Source organism: Cynocephalus volans, chromosome 7 (assembly GCF_027409185.1).
Source record: "Cynocephalus volans isolate mCynVol1 chromosome 7, mCynVol1.pri, whole genome shotgun sequence".
Lineage (NCBI taxonomy): Eukaryota > Metazoa > Chordata > Mammalia > Dermoptera > Cynocephalidae > Cynocephalus > Cynocephalus volans.
Window position 1 is genome coordinate 17,123,532 of NC_084466.1, and position 22,514 is coordinate 17,146,045.

General features: G+C 39.0%; 2 protein-coding genes across 4 annotated transcripts in view; one reads left to right on the forward strand and one right to left on the reverse strand.

Annotated features, from left to right (window-relative positions):
- DZIP1 (DAZ interacting zinc finger protein 1) overlaps window positions 1-587 on the forward strand; it is a 64,110-nt gene extending 63,523 nt beyond the window's left edge. The window contains 1 exon segment of the mRNA XM_063102986.1: window positions 373-587. Coding sequence (XP_062959056.1) covers window positions 373-452 — 80 coding nt within the window. The 3' untranslated portion in view covers window positions 453-587.
- Window positions 588-3,573: 2,986 nt separating this feature from the next.
- CLDN10 (claudin 10) overlaps window positions 3,574-22,514 on the reverse strand; it is a 103,898-nt gene continuing 84,957 nt past the window's right edge. For all 3 annotated transcript variants that reach the window (XM_063103342.1, XM_063103340.1, XM_063103343.1), the window contains exons 2-5: window positions 17,227-17,388; window positions 17,057-17,138; window positions 4,243-4,350; window positions 3,574-3,694 (exon numbers count right to left, since the gene is read on the reverse strand). In XM_063103342.1, coding sequence (XP_062959412.1) covers window positions 3,574-3,694; window positions 4,243-4,350; window positions 17,057-17,138; window positions 17,227-17,388 — 473 coding nt within the window. The remainder of the gene's footprint in view (window positions 3,695-4,242; window positions 4,351-17,056; window positions 17,139-17,226; window positions 17,389-22,514) is intronic.

Sequence of the window (22,514 nt, forward strand, 5' to 3'; positions counted from 1 at the left end):
GGCTGGGGAAGGAGTGAGCAGCAGGTCACGATCCCTGCTGCCTGGGAACATGCAGGGGTCCTGTGAGGCATCCTGAAGATGTGGCCAGTTCAAGAGTGGATTTTACAGTGGCCTCCAACATGGCTCGTGGGGGTTAGAGGGTGGAGACTCGTGAAATGATTCAGACACTGATAAATGACAATATGAATTTTTTTTTTTTTTGGTGGCTGGCCAGTACAGGGATCCGAATCCATGACCTTGGTGTTATAAGGCAGTGCTCTAACCAACTGAACTAACCAGCCAGCCCAGATATTACAGATTTTTACAGGCTTGACAAGGTGCTTGTTTAACCCCTGGCGCCTTCTATTCCTTTCTCTCCCTCTCCCTCCACAGGACTTCAAGAAAACGAATCAAACACATTGAAAAGCAGCTTAGTAACTGTGACTGATTGGAGTGACTCTTCAGATATATAATTCCACTCGTCAGAAGGTTCTTCCAGAAGCCAGCAGTATTTCAGTAACCTGCCTACATGGTTCTCATGCTCCTGCCTTACAGTATTTCTTACAACAACAAGGAAGCTGATTCAAAGAACAAGGGTCTCTTTAAAGGCATCTCCTACAGTATTGAAAAACAAATTGTTAACAGTATTTTGAAATATGTAGAGGTGTTTAAGACTCCTGCTGCTTAAAAATAACATGTCATTGAAGTCATAAAAAGTTTTCTCTTCAGAATGGTACTCTAGTGTTAAGTGTATTTTTTTCAACTAATTTTTAAGTGAATTTTTTTCTTAAGCAGGTTTTGGTTTGAATTACTAGAACTTTTTTTTTTAATGTCTTCCTTGTGTATATTGTCACATTGGAAATGTTTATACTATAAAATTATGTTAGTATCCTTAAAATTGAATTAGTGGAATCAGTGAAATCTTCAAAGTTAGACTGGTTATTTTTCAATAGAAGTAAGTTTAGAATTATAACAATATAGCTAGACCCATGTTAAATAGAATTCCTGAAGTACTTTGTCAATTTCAGCTTTAAGCCACTGTAATTAAGCATGTTCCTATTAAAGTTATTTTCTGCAGCGTAATCTTTATCTTGGATATTTTATGAATAAAATGTAGCTATTTTAAATGCCAATTAAGACTATCAGGATATGAATAGAGAAGCTTGAGTCATTACTGAATTCATACATGTATGTTGTTTTTTAAAACTTTTTTTTAATGTCCAAGCTGTATTATAAAATACCTCAAAACTAATTTAGTTATATTCTTGAACAATGAGATTGTCAAAGGTCAGAAAGTTCATATAATCTGTTTTTTGCATTTTTTATATTTTGTGGTACTATGTGTACTGTTCCCCCAAAAAGTAACATTTTAACTAAATGGTTTGTTGGCTCTTCATTTTGTCAACCTTTCCAGTAAAGCCTCGACTGCATCATTGTGACTGTGGCTGAGTTATTAGAGATGATTTCTGAGTTAAATTTCTACTTGTTAGGGGATTACTCAAGAGAAGCTTGCCTTGGTAGCTACACCATATAACGTCCTGACCTAAAGTCAGATGAATCTTTCTCTGTTTCTACCCGCCAGGGTCCTTTTATTACTTGTGGCCCATTCCCACCCTCTAAAAACTCCTCCCAAAGGGCCAGACCGTGGCTCACTTGGGAGAGCGTGGTGCTGACAACACCAAGTCAGGGGTTAAGATCCCCTTACAGGTCATCTTTTCAAAAAAATTAATAAATAAATAACATAAAATAAAAACTCCCAGCTTCTCACAGGGGCCATTTTATGCAAATATACTCACTTCATCTCGAATGTTTCCAAAAGCTTTTATAAAATGCTGAATCACCATGCCTGAGATGGTCCAGGGAGCACCTTGTTCATTCCGTCATTTATTCAACAGATATTTCGTGAGCCACTTGGTTTTGTTTTGTTTTTATTTTTAACACACATTAGTCCATTTAACTAGAACAACTTGGAAATGCAGTTATTGTTATAATCCTCTCCCTAAAGATGTGAGAAACTGAGTTTAGTAACTTGCCAAAGGTTGTACAATTGGAAAGTGACAAAAGCAGGCTCTAACCCAGGTCTCTGTCAAGTTCTGTGGCCTTATTCCTGAGCACCAAGGCTTGGGGAGCCTTGAACTTCTACTAAGTAAACCCAATATTTAAGTCGGTGCATCTGTATCGTAAAAGCCACCCCTTCAACTTGTCTGTTTGGGCGTATCATTTTTTTCTTCTAGATTTGGTTTGCTCCTTTTTCTTTGGACTGTTATCTCACATTGCCCCTCGTGGATGCCCAGCTAACATGTTGCTGATCCCTAATGTGGCTTCTCTGTACCTTCATGCCCTGCCCTCCCTCAGTTCCTCAGTATAATCGAAACATCATCCTCACCACTTCTGCTCTGAATAAATAATTTTGTTTTAGTGCTCGCTTCGGCAGCACATATACTAAATAATTTTGTTTTAAACCCATACCTAAACAACACTGTCCCCCTTAGTGGTCTGCAGCACCTAACCTACCTTTATGTCTTTCAGTTAATTCACATCTCTGGAAAAGACATTTCAAGTTTATCAAAGTATGGGGTTTATTTAACAAACTTGTTCATTTCCTTTTCTTTCCATTGACTACCCACCAACAATGAGATTTTAAGTCTTTTGCACTTTAGGAAAATGTTATATTCACCCACATTTGATGCATATTGGACAGTTTCTTACAGACAACACAGATGCCAGTTCTTATTCACAGCTTAGAACAATATATTTTACTCTAGACTGCCTCGGTTCAAAGTCCTGGTTTTGTCACTACTGTGGCACGTTACTTAAAACTCTCTGCTTTAATTTTCTCCTCTGTGAATGCAAGATAAAAATACTGACCTCAGGGTGGCTGTGAGGGGTGAGTGAGTTAAGGCATGTATGGTGTGTTACCTTTATTGGCTCCAGAATCACCACGACCAGTGTCCCCAGCACAGCTCTGCTGATGCCCCACCTCAGAAGCCTAAGCAGTTATTTAAGGTGGAGGTGCCACGAAAAGGGCAATAACGTCTTGGCCCCATGAGCCCTTCCCCAAGCCATCATACTGAATTGCAGTCATGACAGACTATAAGTCGATTGCTAAGAAACTAGGTGGATGTCAACTGTGCAACCAGTAACATCCATTTAACCTGGACACCTTTTGGGGAACGGTCTCAGATTGTCCCCATACTGTTAATAAGACACCCTTCCTTATAAACATTTCTGTTTAATAAGTGAATGGAAAGAAACATAACGAGTGGGGATGAAGACTTTCGTGTATGAATGTTAAAAAGAACTATATTATGAATATTTCTTGAACCTTTGGTACTAAATACATGTTCTATAAATGTATAAAATATATTACAAATCCTGTAAATAACCTGTTTATTTTTTATAGAAAGCCACAACAGAAAATGATTAGTATATCACTGTGTAAGAACATTTACATCCGTACAATCAACAAATACTTCAAATTCATATTTTAAAAACAGTTTTGAGTGTTAATTACAGGAGGGCGTTGATGGGATCATTTTGTGAACAGTTCACTTTTATAACAAACTCAAGATACAGCTTGCCAGCAGAGCTCTTTTAGACATAAGCATTTTTATCAAACTGTTTTGAAGGGTTTGTGGTTTTAAAATCTCCCTCTCCGCCATACTTTGTCCGAGAAGACATGACAGATGCGGCACCATTGTATGGGTATCCCATTCTGAAAGGCAAAACACAGTTTGGTAAGTTCTGTTCTACACACAGGGCAAACAAAAACAAGAAACTGTTTCTGCCAGGTTCTGTCAATAGTGAAGTTTAAGTCTCCCTTGCTTAAGCTTTCTTTTCTCTTCTCACCCGAGAAATATTTCAGTGCCATAACGTAACAGAGAGAATCTCTGCAGAAGAAATTCATGACTTGTTCAGTTCAGAGATCCCTTTTCAAAACTATTTTTTTTAAAACTCCTCTCTTCCTGGAGCCTAGGAGACTTAGCAGGGACCTTCATCCACTTCCTGCTTTATATGGAAGTTGTGAGAAGGCCAAAGTGAAGCACATGCCCTCATATTTAGACCCATATTTTTACTTACAGAAATAGCTTTGTAATATAATAATGAGGTTTTCTGAAAAAAAATATATATATTCCTAACTTTTCCCAATTCTGAGTTTCTGAAGTTTCTAAGAATCACATGAACTACCTATAATTCGTCCCACATGTAATGATTTAGAATAGTATTGTACTTTTTAACAGGTAATTTATGTCTCTTTCGTACCTGGGTGCTTTGTTGTTGTCAGATATTGAAAAGCAAAATATGACACCACCAATTATGCAGAGTGAGGCTCCTGCCCATCCAATAAACAGAGCAGCTCCTAATTCATACCTGTGAGAAAGTATTACACAAGTATTACAGCTTACTGACTTGGGGAGTAAACAGTATTTAACACTGCTAGTCAACATTTACTAAATGCTCATTATGATTTTTTGCCATTGGAATGTGTAAAGGAAGTAATAACACCTTATGTCTGGGTAATGCTTTAAACTCTTCTCCAAGTGTCTGACAGCCATTACTTTATAATACTTCCCTGACATCCTGAAAGGAAATGAGAGCGTCCATGCAGGCAAGGCCAAAACAAACAAACAAGAAAACATCCAGCATCTTTCCTCTGGGCTCTGCCTTAACCTCTCCAAGCTTTCCACCCATCTACTCTGTTCTGCAGGGTAAATCACTTAGGCAGACCATAGTCAGAAATGGGAAGGTTGCCTTTGCTTTCATTTTACTTCAATCCACTAAATGTTTATTAAGTACTTATCTGCTATGTGCAAATCGTGGTGGAAAGTGCCCATAAAGGGTCAGGGATAGAAACAGCCTGTCTTACTTAGCACTACAGCCTAACGGGAGGAGGAGTAACAGCGATAATTCTGTGATAAACTGCTATTAAGCACCTCCTAGATGGCAGGCCACTCTGCAGATGACCAGAGCAGATGCAAAGATACTCCAGACAGTCCCTCCCTTGGGGATGTCACCATACAAAGGTATCAATAATGCTACTGAGAACAAAAAAATATCACTTGCAGTAGAGGGATAAAATAACTCCTTTTAGGGGAGGAATATTCATGCAGAGAGACAAATGAGGAATGAGAAAATCTCAGGGACTGGGCCTGTGCTCATGTTTGCTTATCCTTGCCCTAAAGAATAGGTTGTGATTTTCTTTTTTTTTTTTTTAAAATAAAGAGTAACTTTCATTATTGGCCCAGACCTCCACTGTAAGGCAAAAAAGTCTCTCACGGTGCTTTTCAGTGTACAATTAAGCTGCAGTGGGAGGGTGTGTTTCAACCATCCAGAACCTATCAGATGTGGCAAGGAAAGTTGAGGTGAGGGTAAGAAGGAGGAGGATGGGGCCCCCAAGGCCACCTCCCTCCCCAGCGTGCCCCCCCATCCAGGTGCAGGGCAGGGCCAGGAGTGATATAGAGGCCACAGCGCTAGGGACAGCAGCTGGCCGGAGCTGCCTGTGGTTGTCCTGAGCCCGGCCTCACCCATTCCTACTACCTCCACATGGGCAGGCTCTCTGGTGTGGTTTCACCTGCACAGTGGTCGTGTGACATCCCCGCCCACTAGCCAGGGCAGCAGGAAGCAACCTTTACAGAGGATTAGGGACTACTGTGGTCTGCTGGTGTATTTTCGATCGATCGGGATGGGGTATGTGCATAACAAAATGCTGCCTGTGATTCCTTCTTTTCTCACTCTGGCTTTCCTGGGAAATACAGGTGATAGACAGGCAAGGAACATCTGCAACAGAACTGCTCTGGGAGCTGAGAATCTTTTCCAACAGTTCCCATCGGGCAATGGCAGAGTCAGAACGTTGGTGTAAGTGCGGGAAAACACCCTCAGTCTGTACCAAAAAACAACCCAAAAGAAGACTGAGGAGTGAAGTGCACAGAACAAAAAGAAAAGAGCTGGTCAGATCAGGAGAGTCAAACTGGGAGTTTTAGAAAAGATACTTTCATTAAATATCATGTTGTACATCCAGAAAGGATGTCCTGGATTTCCACAATGAGCCCTGCTTTTATGTTGTTTTAATGAGGTCACACACACAACACAAGCAGAATGCCTGCCAAGTTGTAGGTGAGTGTCATTTGACCCCTTTAAAACCTCTGGAAGTCCTAGGAAGCTGGCATCAGACCCATCCGTTGTCACCCTTTTATTGCACAGACAACTAAAAAAACCGAGCATGACTGAACAGTTCCACACAGAGTACATCACTGCAGGATGACTACTCTACAAGTTTAGTACGCTTTCTACTTGTCTCTATTTTTTTCTCCCTAGAGGTTAGGCTGTCTTCTCACCCAACACTATGCCTTAGTATTAGTGTAAACATGCCGTAAAGAAACAGTCTGAAATTTCTCTTAAAATATTGAGCTTTACTAAAATAGGATGCCAGTGCCAAGTACTATGGTGGATTAAAAATGAATCTCTAATTATCTATAGTGGTCAGTGGAGGGAGGAAGGTGATAGAAATCATAAGCACAGCTTGGCACGATGAATTCATTGAAAGGAACATTATAAACATCTACACGAAGTTGTTGCAAATCACAGGATGAATTATCCAGGCACATCAGGAATCCTGCCGTAAGCCATTCTGAAACTTTCAGAAGGGATTTAAGAACCATGAGTTTGGCTTACATTAATAACCGGTTCACTTATTCCTTTTTTACTTATTTTAATTTTCTCTAAATCACAACACATAGACTCTGTTCCGAGGAAAATATCATTTCCATTCGAATTCCATTGTGAATTCTATTGGAGACAAACATTTAATAAATACTATCTGTTTAAAGTTGATTTTAGAGGCCCTACATCTACACCATGTGAGGGCTTGTATGACTGGATCTTTCTTTCATATGCTTTTTCTTCATTCTGTTTGAAAACACTATAGCAGGTTTACTCGAGAGTGACTTCAATTCACACCTATCAATGGGTGTCATCTGACAAAAACTGACTTGTGTTGTTGATAGAACTGAGAAAGAGAAATAGTGTCCACTCCAATTTGTTCCTGAGGGTATTTCCTTTGACATTGATCGGGGGACTTAGTCTCTGCCTGGAAATCTTTCCTCATTTTTGGTAATACTAAGAAGCTGACTTCAACACCTCAGCAAGATTATTCAAATTTTAGATTATCTGTTGCATATCTTTCTTTTTTTTTTAACAATATCCTCCGGGCCCTGGGCCAGCTTTCCCACTCAGAGTGTGTGGCCTCTTTATTACAATTGCCAAAATTTCTTTATTGTTCTGAAAGTTTATAAATCTGCTTAATTGACACCAAGCAGATCTGTGATTGTCAGGTTGAGGGCTGAACTACGTATACAGATCAAAAACATTGTTGTTGAAGTGTCTCAGTTGATAGAACTAATCAAAAGCTGCCTGTATGATCTTCAATACATTTATGTCATAAAATGGGACTTTAGTAAATGAGTAGTGGGGAACAAATTTACTTCTATCAGAGAAATTAAAATACAGATTAACCCCTTAAAATTTCCCCCAAAAAGAAATCATAAAGATCTCAGGTGTTAAAAATGTACTCTTAACTCGTGGGTGAAGTTACTCGCATCCACCTGGCTGTGTCTGTCGCTCCAGGCTGCTGCTCCTGTCTCTCATTTCACCTTGAGTCAGGGCTGGACCACACTTGGTGACCCTGGTTCTGATGCATTTCATACTGCAACTCATTTTTTAGCCCTGTAACCTTCACAACAATCCTAAGGATTATGAATCCTAATGGATTGAGAAACACCTTTTATTTTTACCTCCTATTTTTGTCTTCCTTGTACCCAAACTCCCATTCTGACTTGACTTACCACCTGTGGGAAGCTGGTGTAGCCTTCCCTGGTCACCTCCACAGAACTGACATGCGTGGTATTGTGCTAATCATAAGTTCAAGGTGGCCAAGAGAGACAGCCCTGTTCCCATGGATCTTATAGTTTAGTGGGAATAGTCAGACATTAAGCAAATAATTATAGTGAAGTGTGATGAAACTTATAATAGAATCAAAAGAGCATGTTTTTGCAAAGTAAACATTGTCATGGTTCTTCCAAATGCATACAGAGGTGGTTCAAGGAAATGCCCATGGTAGCGATAGCTACTATTACAGTCAGCTCACTGTGCTAGGATTTTTGAGTGTGTGCTAAGATTTTTTTTTTTTTACATACATTACCATATTCAATCTTCATTACTATCCTGAGAAATAAGTATTACTATCCTCATTATACAGAGGAGGAAACTGAAGCTCAGGGAGATTAAATTACTTGTCCCATGATGTCTCAGCTAAGTAAATAGTAGAACCAGGACTTAAAACCTGTAACTGTGACTCCAAACCCAGAGCTCTTAACCGTCACTCCAGCTTCCTTTTATGTATACCTTAGCTAAGTAAAAGAGTATGTTAATATATATATAAAAAAAAAAAAACCCTAATCAATGTAGCATACTTTTACTTGTCATTTCAAAAAGATGTGAGTTCTCGCTCTCCCTGGCTCATTAAGTTCTCAGTGGCTCTGGAGCTCTAGGGCATGGAATTTTTTCTGAATGCCTTGGGGCTGTCTTTTCACCCAGCACAAAAGGAAGTGAGGGTAGTAATTAAAATCAGGGACTATTGGAGCTGAAAAGGAAAAAGCAGCCCCTCCAAAAACAAAGCAAAGAATGTTTTAACAAATGAAAGCACCTCATCCTTTTAGGATCCCCAGAGCAGTGAAGTGACCTTGCTGAAGGTCACAGAGCTAGGAGCCAGGTCTTGTGCCATCCGGGACGGTATTTTTTTCAAACATATTGTCTTCCTCCTCATTTTAATCAAGAGTGGTAACAGCCAAAAGAAATATTCCAATTACCTTAAAATCGCCAAATATGTTTTAAAAAGATGTTTTAAAGTCTAGAAAGTACACTCATATGTTATCAATAATAACACTTCAAAGTTGAATTCCACTCATAAGCCATCATTTTAATGACCACTACCTAACATAAGCTTTTCCCTCAATGCATAGGATTATATAACCTGAGACCTATAAAACTGCACGAATGGATTATATCTACTTATTTTGGGGCAGCTGGCCCGTACAAGGATCTGAACCCTTGACCCTGGTATAATAACACTGCGTTCTAACCAACTGGGAAACCAGCCAACCCATGAGTGGATTTTATATAAATAAGTATTTTATAGGAATATTATCTGTAAACACACATTTCTCCCAAATACTCCACCCTGCCCATCCTGGGTGTCTCCCTGAGGCCACCGTCTAGTCCCCTGATGTGATTCACAGCCTCTCCCTGCCAACAGTTCTCTCCCATTGCCGGGCAGATGCCACTGGACTTTCTACCCAAGGCATCCCACGATACTTACAAAGTAGTGGCAGGTGCCTCCCAAAAGGAGGCTAAAGTAGAATAGAATAATTCAAATTATAAGTGTCAACTTATATATGTAAACTTCATGGAGAATTCTCAAATTTAAGAAACCCCAAATAAAAAATAATTCTTTTGGTAACAACTCTAAATTGCTTTTTTGTGGCTAGATTATAACAGACATACATGCATTATCTTTCCGTTTGCTATGATGTATCGTTAGGGCAGTTTAGAATTCTATAAACTGTATATATTAAAAACAGGAAACATTTATTGATTATCTACTGTGTGCCACTGTGGTAAGTGTTTTATAGATGTTCTTTTTTTTTAAAGATGAACGTGTCCCAAAGATTTTATTTAACTTATTAATTAGGGAAGGAGAAAGACATTACAAATTGTTCAAAGGTAAATTGAAGAAACATATTTGGGCAATCAGGAATGCTGAAATGAATTTACAAATAGATGTAAAACTGGTCTCTCTATATTTTTTATTCCTTCTAACTTAAATTTTATATCCTTGGACCAACAACTCCCCAATATGTTATTTTCGTTTTCCTCTCAACGTTCAGAAGCAGGAATTACTACCCCTGTTATCCAGATGAAGCGACTGCATGTCACCTAAGATCACACAGCAGCATGGGACAAGGACAGGGTCAGAATCTGAGCTGAGTCAAACTCCAAAACCTCACAGCTAACCTCTCTGCCACCCGCCTCTCCAATATAGTGTGTAAAGTGATCAGTGTCTTTACAGGAGTTCTAATTCTTGCCAATTATTCATGGAAATTTAAAAACCATCCACAATATGATTAAATTTATATTATCCAAAGTAAATTATAATTTAAAAGGAACATCTGTCCCCAACATTACATAGTTCAATTCAAAAACAAATCTGTTGTTTAGCAACGGCCATGTCATTGATCTCCTCCATAAGTGTGGATAATTGGGGTTTATCCGATTATCCTTGATCCTGAGTGAGAAATCACGTGCTGAGTCATACTCACAGGAGGTGCAACAGCATGTCTACATCTAAACTCTGAAATCTCAATAAACAGACATTGCAGACAAGACTGTGCTTCGAGATAGGAAATTCCTACAGCAAATACTGTCCCGAGGCACCTTGCAGCGTAGCCAGTATTGCTGAGCATAGGTCAAGAATCTGTGTGTGTGGATATGGGCATGTGCATCTCTTTGTATTGAGGTAAAAATATACAGATGGACTTGCAGCAAAAAAGCTTGGGCCAATTAAAAAAGCGTATCTTACACTTTATTCAGAGTCCTCAACAACCCATCCCAAAACATTTTAGAATTGAACCAGGTGCTGGGGAAGACATGTGTAGGATAAGTTCTCATGAGAAGAGTATCTACCCAGTTGACAGCTCCAAATTATTCCTTATTTCTTACTCAATGCTATGACGGAGGTGCCCAGAAATAAATTACTCAAGCCTTATTTCTTTTAAATGGTTTCATGCCAGCTTCCTTTCAAACCTCTTTCTACTTGAGAGCCAAGTGTCTTAAAACAAGACAAGTGTTCAATACTTCAACTATCCCTTCTAATAGGTCTCCAACATTTTAACGTACATTTCTTTATGGCTAACCTTAATAGACTTTACAAGGTTATGTACTGCTACATTAATATACTCTGCTTTAGGGTCAGTATCCTTAAAAATAATAGCTACCATTTATTAAGGGTTTTATTATGTACTAGGCATGGTTCTATACTGTCTCATTTAACACTCACAACAGCCTCCTGCGACCTATTATCTTCATTCTACAGATGAGGAACACACAGGGCACAGAAGGGATAAATAACTTCTTCAAGGATGCACAGCTCACAAGTGGCAGTGCTGGGGTTTGCTCCACACAGCCTGGACTCAGAGTCCTTACTCTTAAACAGTGTGCATGCTGCCTCCTCTTTCCGTTCCATTAATCGCTTCTCCACAAGCATGCTCAGTCTTTCCATTCCAGGAGAGATGCAGACAGACAGACAGACAGCACCACTGGTGATTCACCATCCTTGCTGTAAATATCACAGGACACAGACTAGCTACAAGGGATTCTAAAGGTAGCAACACGTAGTCACTACTCCGAGATGCTCCTGGTCTGATTTAGGAGACAGGCCCATAACACAGCAGGTGCTAACCATGCAGTAGGATTCTGATGGAAGCCCAAGGAACAAAGGGAGTGCCCAGAAGGGGCACCTTACCCAGAACGAGTCCTGAAGGATGATCAGAAGTTATCCAGGACGTAAGGCCGGCCCATGGCTCACTCGGGAGAGTCTGGTGCTGATAGCACCAAGGCCACGGGTTCAGATCCCTGTATAGGGATGGCTAGTTCGCTCACTGGGTGAGCGTGGTGCTGACAACACCAAGTCAAGGGCTAAGATCCCCTTACCGGTCGTCTTTAAAAAAAAAAAAAAAGAAGAAGTTAGCCAGGGTGTGAAAGAAGAGGAGCAATGAGGGTAAGAGCCGCATTACCAGAAAGCAGGCGCCAGTCAGTAAACACAGAGTGGAGTTGCCAAACACTTGGTTTCCAAGCAGATTTGAAAAGTCATGGTAGCACAACAGAAGCAATTCTGGTGATCTGAGGTGGCCTATATTACTTCTGAACAACGTGAAGTCACAGAATAATACCTTCTTAATATTTAACAGTTGAATTCTGTTTTGTTCTTAACACTTGGCACTTATATGGAATCGCCCATCCAGGAATCTATGAGCTCTTTACCAACTTTAGCTCATTCTCCAAATAACCTCATGAATGGAGCATGGTTAAATAAATAAACATCCATAATGTATTAAATTACGATAAGGACAGAAGAGAGAAGTTAAGTATCTTGGCAAGGTCACCTGGTGAGACTGATATTCTACCTCATCCAGGAAAATCTTTGTAATCCAGAAATTTACTTCTTGAATTGTCTATTGTTCATTTAACTTGGCAGAAAAAAAGAACGAGAGAATTTACCTGAAAGCAGGCAGCTGTTTATTTCTAACTCCTAAGCAGCCACAATGGTGAGAAAATTTTACCTAAGTAAAAAACAAATATATTTCTAAAGCAGAAACCAAATATATCCCAGGAATGAAGAGTGCTCCATGGTTCTGAAAAGCTTAAAAACAGAAATCCTAGAGGATGGTAAGACCCAAACATGAGTATATCTCAACCAAAATATTAATAATAATGGTAAATCTCATATATGAAAAGAGAATAAATCTAATATCGCCACGTTCTGTTTCCTCAACTAGGGCAATTGGTTAAGTGCTACAACTTTGCATGATTTGAAAAAAGTTTCTTTATGGCAATCAATTCTTACTTGGAACAGCTTAAGAAGACAAAGCAAGACATTCAGGAAGTTAGTGGTTTGGACAACAAAGCAATGGCAGGAATAATGTAATTGAATGTCAACTCCTGCCATGGTGGAGCACAGTAAGGGTACCTATTTTCATAAGCTTGTAGGAGGCTAGATTATTTTTGGGGGGGGATTTGGTAGGTTTTGTTTTAATAAAAAGGGGGAAGCTGTTTTGAAACAGCCTGAAGCAAAGAGTTGAGAAATAGTTTTCAGGGCTCCAGAGCAGCCCATGCAGGAGTCGTCAAACACAGTCATAACACGAATGGGAGAAAGCAAAGCGAAAGGAGGAGATGGGGAAACACGTGAAACTCTCCACAGACTGCAATTCTGTCCAATTATTGTAACCTGGAAGGGAAATCTTCCCAGACGTGGTGGGAAAGGAAGATTTTTAGAATAAATAGCCACCAAGCACAAAGCGCAGCACCATTTGTCGTGTTACTGCATTACCTTTGCTCCAACTCCACATTAGAAGCCACTCACTTTGTCTCATAACAAAGCTCCTACTGAGTTCCTTGCACATAGTAGGAATGTAGCGGGAACTTTGTTGATAAGCTTATTTGTGTTTTTTGAACTTAGGCAACCAAGGCGTGTCTTATACAGGGATGTCCAGGAAATCTACAAAGAAGATCTAATCGATACAGTACAGGAGCCTTAAGAAAAACAACAGCAGGACAACAACGAGGAAACCAGGCTCTGATGCCTGAACTGTTTTCCAGCCCATTCTGGGGTTATGGTATCAAAGAGCAGTTTGCTTACCAGAAATTTAAACTAGAGCACGTGGCAAGCAGCTGTCTCTCCCGGCTCTTCCTAAGGGCCCAAACACCTGTGCCTGGGCCACAGTCACACCTTCTAGGGCTGGAGGGAGAAATGGGATTTGGTGGTGGCTAGTTTTTGTAAGATAACTGTAGGACAGTGATAGGAAGGGAGAGTGCGTGTGCCTTCTATTTCCATCCTCTCTCTGCCCAGACAACACAAAGCTTTTCCACTAGTCTTGAAAGGACTAGCTCCACAGGTAAGAATTTTGCTTCCAGGCACTGTGCTAGACAGACAAGAAAGAGTTGAAATAGATATTTTGACCTCAAGGAACTTACTTAATTCTCATGCTGGTCAATTAGGACCTCAAAGAAATAGTCAGAACCTTCTTATAGAGGCATCCTCCAAGTCCCAGCTCACCTGGGGTTGGCCCCACCATGAGCTTTGATTCTCTGACATATTCCTCTCTAGGTTCATGTACAAATGAAATCAGAGGCACCAATTATTAAATTCTATCAAATGCCAGCTAAGAAAGTGCTATACCCTAACACTATACCAAATCAAAATCTTGCATTAAAGATGATGACATTTCAAGACCTATGAAACCAGTTTGTGTTGAAAGTCAATTTGTGACATATTCATCTCCCTGATTTCCATCCCTCTCTTCTTTACTAGACAGTATTAATAAAGAGAAACCAGATGAAGTCACATTAATTGATTTATTGGTTTTTATAGAAGTGTGCTTTATTTAAATGAGGTCTGTGAATTCCTGTGGGTGTCGTATGTCGTTTTTATGCCTCATTTCTATCACTAAGGTAAATAGAATCTGATCGTATTTATAATTCTCAGGCCCTGATAACTCCTTGATCCAACTGGATTTTATTTAAATCATGGAGAGCTTTTCTTTGTGCAAGGCACTGCAGGGAATAGATAGGACAGGGAGAGAAAGTTCTGATCTCAAGGAGCCTACACATTCTCAACAGGCAGGTTTTTTACAAAGTCTATATTTTCTATACGACTTTAATGTGAAGGGCCTGTTATTTGCAAATATCACCAATCTGTAAGCAAGCTGTTTTTCATAATTCCTAGCTATTGTGCTTTTAATTACACAAGGTAAATTGACAAATTATAGGTTTTATACTTTTAAGTCATTGCAGAAAAGTGCTAATAAAGACATCTATAGAGATAAGCCCCATCTTACATACTACACAAAATTAAAAAGCAATCTTAGTAATAGTTGATACAGGGAAGGGAGACAGTGAGAGGTGGTTAATGGTCACAAAATCACAGCTAGATAGGAAAAATAAGTTCTGCTGGTGTACAGTAGTGCCACTCATCTATAATTAACAATAATTTATTATATGTTGCCAAATAGCTAAAGGAGAGGAGCTTATGTGTTCTCATCACAAAGAAACAATACATTTTTGCAATAATGAATTTACCAACTACTCTGATTTGATCACTACATATTGTGTATATGTATTGAAATATAACTCTGTACCCCATAAATATGTACAATCAATATGCTTCAACTTAAAAAATAGTTAATACAATACAGTAAGAGCTAATACAAGGTGTTTGCTCTATGCCAATAATATATACATATATATATTCTAATCATATATACGAAGGTACTTCAAAAAGTTCACAGAATGATTCATATTATCTTTTAATTCTATTTTTCCACAAACTTTTTGAAGTACCCTCATATATATATTCTAATCATATATATATGTGTGTATACACACACACACACATTCTGAAGTCTCGCAGCAACTCTATGAGAGAGGTACTGCTGTTATCCATTTTCACTGATGGGAATATAGACACGGAGGGAGTAGGCAGAGAAAGAGGAACGGTAGGGGGCTAATGGTGGGGGTGGGATAGTTCAATGTGCACTAAGTTTGGGATAGAGAAAAATCTCTCATAGTACATAATTACTGAACCAAGTCTAATCAAAGTCTAAAAGGAGAATAAGAAATTCTAATGATACTAAACTAAAGTAGATCACTGAGCATATAGCAAGCACAGAAAATATTCACACAAAGACAGGTTTGAGTTACCATGCATACACAAATTAGGGTCAACCTTTTCAGGGAAGATTCAAAGGATTTTTAAGACGCAGCAAAAACGTCCCTAATATTTGTCAGAAAAATAAAAACAGCAATGTAGAATAGACAATACAGAAAAGTTAGCAATGTGTTTAATAAACCATGAGAAATATGGTTTTTTGGTGTATTTATGACATAAACCATGAAATTAAAATGTATCATTTAAATATAATATTTTATTTAAATATCATTAAGCTGTTTCTAACCTTCAAGAGTATAGTCTCAGTTTTTATCTCAGCGTTTGGAGTCACGTACATCTGTGCAAATCTTACTATCAAAAATAAGTTAGAAAATTTATAAATCATGACATGTTTTTCTAATACAGGCAGGAAAGTAAAAGTTATATCGGGGTCTAAAATGGTCATTTTTGTTTCCCATGTAATAAAATTTCTGAATAAAAACTTTCAAAATGTAAAGAAAAACCCCCTTGATGAACAGTACATGTAGCACACTGTCACAGAAATTATAAAACAGTAGAATATTATAAATCATGCATCTTAGAGCACGTGTTCTAGAGTTCAACTGCCTGGTTTGAATCATGGTTCAATCAGCCTACTCGTTTAGTCCAAGTTCTCTTGGACACATTACTTGACCTCTTTCCTCAATTTTAAAAAAGGAAGTACCATGACAAACTACTACATAAGGGTGTGGTAGGAATAAAATAAAATAATAAAATAACATTTGCAGTGCTCTGCTTGGCACATGGTAGGGGCCCAGCACATGTTAGCTATTATTTTCATTATATTAGACAGAACTAGAAAATCAATTTCCTGAAGAGTCCTCAATCCACCACAAAAAAAGGGATGCCCACCTGAGCAGCTATTTAGGTCACTTCTATATCGTTATTTCTGATTTGGTATCCCTGCGGTTTTCCCAATCCGAAGAACTAAGCCTAGGGAAATTATAAAAAGCAATAGCCCATAGTTTAAAAACAACAACAGCAACAAAAACTAATCTGTTAATGCCAAAGCACTCATCAGCGACCAGACCAGCCACATCCGCGTATCAGAGCCATGCTCCTAGAACGTTTTTGAAAAACCTTGCATCATGTAGTTTCTTTATAAAGGTTTATTAGGTGAACCTAGTGAAGACTGTAGTTAACAGAGCACATTTAAAAGGCCCAGAGAAAAGCATCTGGCACATATTTTGGTTGGACAATAATCAAGGCAAGCTTTTAATTTTCTATCCTCACACCTCTCTTCCACTTTTCCTCTTCTTGACTTCAATTCTATGATGTACAGTGGATGGAGTTGATAGTTCTAAATCCTATGCCCTGAGCTATTTAGAAACAAGACACTATGTAGCACTAATGAAGTAATGAAATGCCTCTTTTGCCAAGGTGGCACATAAACTGTTTAATCCTGAATGATGTTGTCAAATACATCTATTAGTACATCTCACTTTCAAAAGCCATGTAGGAAATTTATGTCTCTTACTTTAGAACATTAAATTATATACATTTCCTGTGAGCTAGAAACATGTAGAGGAGATGAGTACTTACTTTTGCTCAACAAAGAAAGGATCAAAGAATTCCTTTGTGATTTTGTTTGCATACAGGGAACAGCCAGTCATTGAACACAACCCTAAAAAGCATCAGAGGGAAAGCACTATGGTTAGTGATATTTCGTTAACATCATGAAGCAACCTGTATGGAAGAAAGTTACTACTTACCTGACAGTATGAATACAATCCCAGCCAAACAGGCAATTTTAGCTTTGGCTTTATCTGAGCCTCCGACTTTGGTACACTTCATTCCAAAGAGTGCAAATATGGAACCAAAAAAGCCCAGGCTGACAGCAGCAATCATAAGTCCTCTGCATGCCTGGATATAACCTGCAATTAGAGTAGTCATTTACGTTAACATAAAACATGTGGCTGTCTAGGGAGAGATCCTCATTTTACATTGTCATTCTGGATGATTGTTCTGTTTTCCCAAAAAATAACCATGATGGTTAAAACATGCAGCAAGACAAGCAAGAAAGGAAAGCAAGATAATCTATATGGAGTGATATGCACTTTTAAGCTTTGTTTACGTATAATCTTCAGGATAGATCTCTGAGGGTTATTATTCCTATAATCACTGATGAGGAAACTGAGGCACACAGTTACATGATATGCCAGAGGTGAGTAAGGAAATGGCAGAAATGGAGTCCATCCCAGATCAGACCACAAAATCTGTGTAACACTGCCTTTCACTGTGAGAAACACCACCTGCCACTACCACCATCCCCTAACTCCTTCACACGTCGAATCTTTTAAATAAATGTTTTAATTGTTGTGACATTATAAAATTTATAATTGGGCAGCTCCCAAAGGGCCTAACCTTCCAATATTAGTGAATGCTTATAAGTGAGACTAACTGGAATATCATCATGAACCATGAGGAGTCTAAGTCAAGAAGTATTTTAGTGACAATGCATTATTTTCAGGGCACATATAATAAACTTGGGTTTAAAAAGGCATTGTTTTGCAGAAGAGTAATTTATAATTATTCAATCAACTATCTGCATACCAATGAATGCCTCCTAAGTCCCGTAAAACTGTGTTCTGTTCATTTGTTTGATCATCCCTCCTGCACCATTCCTAGTCTTTGTTTTGCTTTTGTTTCTGGTGGCTGGCCAGGACAGGGATCTGAACCCATGAACTTGGTGTTACAAGGTTGTGCTCTAACCATCTGAGCTAACCGGCCAGCCCACCATTCCTATTCTTAGTCACATCACTGGCCAAGGTGATGGTGCACTTCAATGTGGCTTTTGTCCAGGCACTGACATTTTAAATTAATAGGGTCTAAAGTAATAAACTTTTATCACATAAGTCATTTTCATTTCAGTCTGAAACAGTGCCACATTTCAATCTGAAATAGTGACAGCAGCACATACCATACTAGATGTAAGTAAATATTTGTTAAGCCAAAGAACATAAACAGACATCAGGCTTACATTTGGAATTAAGCTGTTTAATTGGAAAAAACTTATTTGCCAAGATATAGCAAGTCATTTGTTATTAGTGTTCAGGCAAAGCCTACAATAAATAATAATTTTAAGACCACGATAATCATAAATTCAGGGAGTAAATGCTGGTGGTCTCCAGTCCATGTTTCTTTGGGAAAGAATAAAAATTTAAAGTTTTAATCCTATTTCTGGGATCCACTTAGAAGAGCAAATGGCAGTGGATCTACTTAATTGTAACACACTTTAGACCCCTACGAATGCAGACTGCAGTGACAATGACCTTCATGTTGTACAGTGTGAACTACATCCACACAAAAATTAATTTCACTAACACTGTGGCTATCAAAAACAGCAAAAGAAATGTATTCTTAGCAAAACAGGATAATGGAGGTTCCTTTGGATAGCAAAGCTCTTTGGGTCTCTGTTGCCAAATACTGAACCAACTCTATTTTGAAAGTCAACCCTCAAGTCCCCCAGAGAGAGTCCAGGGAGCAGCAAGACAGAGAGAGGAAGCCTGTCAGTCCCTTGCAAGATTAAAATGAATCTTTGAGGCTAACCAAACTGGCTCGTCACATACCACCAGAGATACTGGGACAGTGTGGTTTCATTATTTTTGTGAAATTCATTTAATTTATGGTTTTGAGGTGTTTTAGCCGACTCTGACTGCAGTCATTAAACAAACAAAAAATGGGGGGAGGGCAGCCTTATATATACTCCTAGAAAATTTTAGCATGCACCATAATTTGCATTTACTTATCTTATGGGCTTAATTAACAGAAAATGCACAATGTCCGGAATTTACCAAAGATTAGGTTCTACAATCTGGTCATTTACAGCATGGAATAGAATGTACTTCCCAGATGGTAAACAGTGGTTAGACTCCCAGGCAAACTCATTCAATCTTTAATGAGACAGGGAAAATAGTAGTAGTCTTTAAATATATAAACACTACTCGTAACATATTTTTCTGAGTTTCTCACTCAGAGGTCTCCTGTGTCAGTCCTCATACTGGCACAAGCACAAGAGGAGAGATGAAGAGAGCAGGTTCTGATTTGGTCAGGTCCTTCTTTTATGCCAACCAGAAACCTGATTTGGAAGGTAAGGGACTTCTCTCCTGCATGAGAACAGTAGCAGTAACTTGCTAACTTTTCCCATGCACAAAGTAAGGCACCTCACAAGGACTATCAGTGGCCAGATTTTCTGAAATGGGGAGCAGAGAGCAGGGGATAAACTCCCCTGCCATCCATAAAAGTAATCTAGTTGTTGGTAAGCCTGAGATTTGTCAATTAGCGGCTACCAATACTTAAACACCCATGGACTCAGAACTTAGGTGACGTCCAAGGAATTCTTTCGGAGTTTATCTTTTGCAAGGCAGACCTCTACAACTTTGGTTTTTAACAGTTCCTGGGGCAAAACTTATAAGTAACCATCAAGTGAAATGGAAGTAAAAACCTGGTCAAGGAGGCCATTATTTTTGACAGGTCTAATTTACTGACATCGTTAATAGCTAATTAACACATTAAAGTGCTGAGGCATGAACATATTTACTTAGAAGTTCTCTGAAGTAGAATTTATAGTTAGTTCTCCTGGAGAAGTGGCAAACATTTCCACTAACAAAAATAGATGGTATATACTAAAAACAACCCGGCTGAAAGTGCTTCTCAGCTGAAGTTCAAGTGGTGCTTTGAAAGGAATATAGTTGGGAATAAACAGGAATTGCTAGCTCATTCAACTGTGAAATTTGCAAATAGTAAAATACAGTGACTTTAAATTAACGAAATCTGTTGGAAGAAACCTTCAAGGTATCCCTTAAAAGGTGTTTTCCAAATGATATGTACCTATCTTCAATCGCAAACCAGCAAAAATAAAAATACCCACTTGGTGGAGACAATTTACTAGCAACACCTGTCCTAGTTGCTGGATTAAAGAGGAAAAAAGAATGTGCTTTCCTTATACTAGCAGCTTTGTGTACTTTTGCAAATCTTTTGAAATAAGAGTGGTGTGGGGGAAGGCAGGAACTTTGGGTTTCAGCTCTGGCACCTCTGTTTACCTGTGGTAGGCCCTCAATTACGGTACCTAATTGAGTCTCAGTTTCCTCATCTGTAAAATAGGGATAGCAGTACCTAATTCACAGGATGAATAATATGAACCAAGTGTCTGGTGAGTAGTAAGAAACTCATCAAAGCATCCCTTCCATTATACTAAGATTATGCTAAGCAGAAATTAGAGTTGGAGTTTTAACATGTCATAACATTAAATCTAGACATTTAACTTTGCTAGGCTTCATCTTCCTTACAGGGAAAACTGGAGTGGCAGTGACACACCCTGAGGGTGAGGAATCAGAGCTCTGAAATCTTAAAGGAAATGCAGAATAATGACCCCATCACCTGTGCCCAAGAGACCTGTTCTTGGACCTAACACAAGACGGGCCTAGAGTACAGTGACTTTAAATTAATGAAATCTATTGAGAGTCTTCCCTCTCCCTTCTTGAATTCTCTTCCCAATCCAGAGTTCATGCCTGGTTTAAGGGGAAGCATTGGTCTGCTCAGGCCACGGCCACTTCCTCCCACCACTTCAAAGGCAGTGTCAGGACTAGCACCCATCAGATGCCACTGCCCTGGAAATACATGGCAGAGAGTGGACAAGCAGAGGGGCTCTGGCCTGGAAAGTTCCACTTGCAGGTGGGGGAATCAGCTCCCTTCCATATGAAAATTTAACTGTGATTTACCCTCCAAAATGTTCTCCTGGAAGATACAGGAAAGTAAGTTTATCAGTTTGCAGTAGGAAATACCCTCTTAAGCCACAGAAGGCAAACTAATAAATTTGATTATATTACAAATTTCAAAGTTCTGTATGAGAAAATACATAACAAATTTAAAAGACAAGCGATGGTCTGAGATTGCATCATATATAACAAATCAAGGAATGACAAATCATTTAAACCAAAGAGAAACAACAGACATGGGCAAAAAAACAGGGACAGGCAATTCACAAAAGAGAAAAAAATGGTCAATAAATCCACGGTAAGATGGTCAAAATCACTAGTAACCAAGGAAATGCTAATTAAAATGATAACAAGATTTTATCTGTCACCTATAAGGCTGGATGAAAAACATAGTGGTGAGCTCTAACAATACTATTTCTCAGTGGAGTGTTCTACAAAAATACACATGTGCACAAGAGGCAAATATAAAGATTTTCTAAAGCACTAAGAACAATGAAAACTTGGAAAAGGGTCCAATGTCCACACTAGGTAAATAGTTAAATAAACCAGTTTATTCAGACTAATGAATACTATGCAGCAGTGAGAAAAGAGTCACTTCTATATGCACTGACTTGGAAATACATGTTATTAACTTTAAAACGTTGCAGAATAGGTAGTGTGACATCATTTCTGTTTTTAAAAGTCACTAGTCACATAAGCACAAAGGAAGGCCATTTTGCAAACTGGGTGGCTCCTCTCTGATCCACCCTTAACCACCTCTAGAACGTGATAACTGAGGGCTGTCCTCCCTGCTCCCCAATACGGCACCTGCCCCCAAATCAGAACACCGCCTCCACCCTCACCTCAGAGACACAAGGGAAAACTTCAGATTCTGCACTCAACAATCTCCATGGACTTTTCTCTCTCTCCTCTCTCTTGTCCCCCATGGAGCATTTCATTCTTTCCCCTCTCTGCCCCATAGAAGGAAGCGTACCTACCTGGCACGCTATCTCAGGTTAACAATAGTTATAAACAGAAGAAAACTTGTAGGACAGTAACTGTCAATCCCATATTCCTGAATGTAAACCACAGAAACAAGAGCCTGCCTGTTCGTCTACCTTTATGTGTGCTCTGCAAAGCAGTTCAGGAAATTCAGCGGTAATGCTAGGGAATAAACAGTGTCCCGGCTATTTATTTTACACAACAGGCCTGCAGACCCGGGTGCCACCCTTCTGAAACCAGACAGTATTCCCTTATACAGCGGTTCCATCAAATGCCACGTTGAGCAAGTTTGCTTTTCGTGG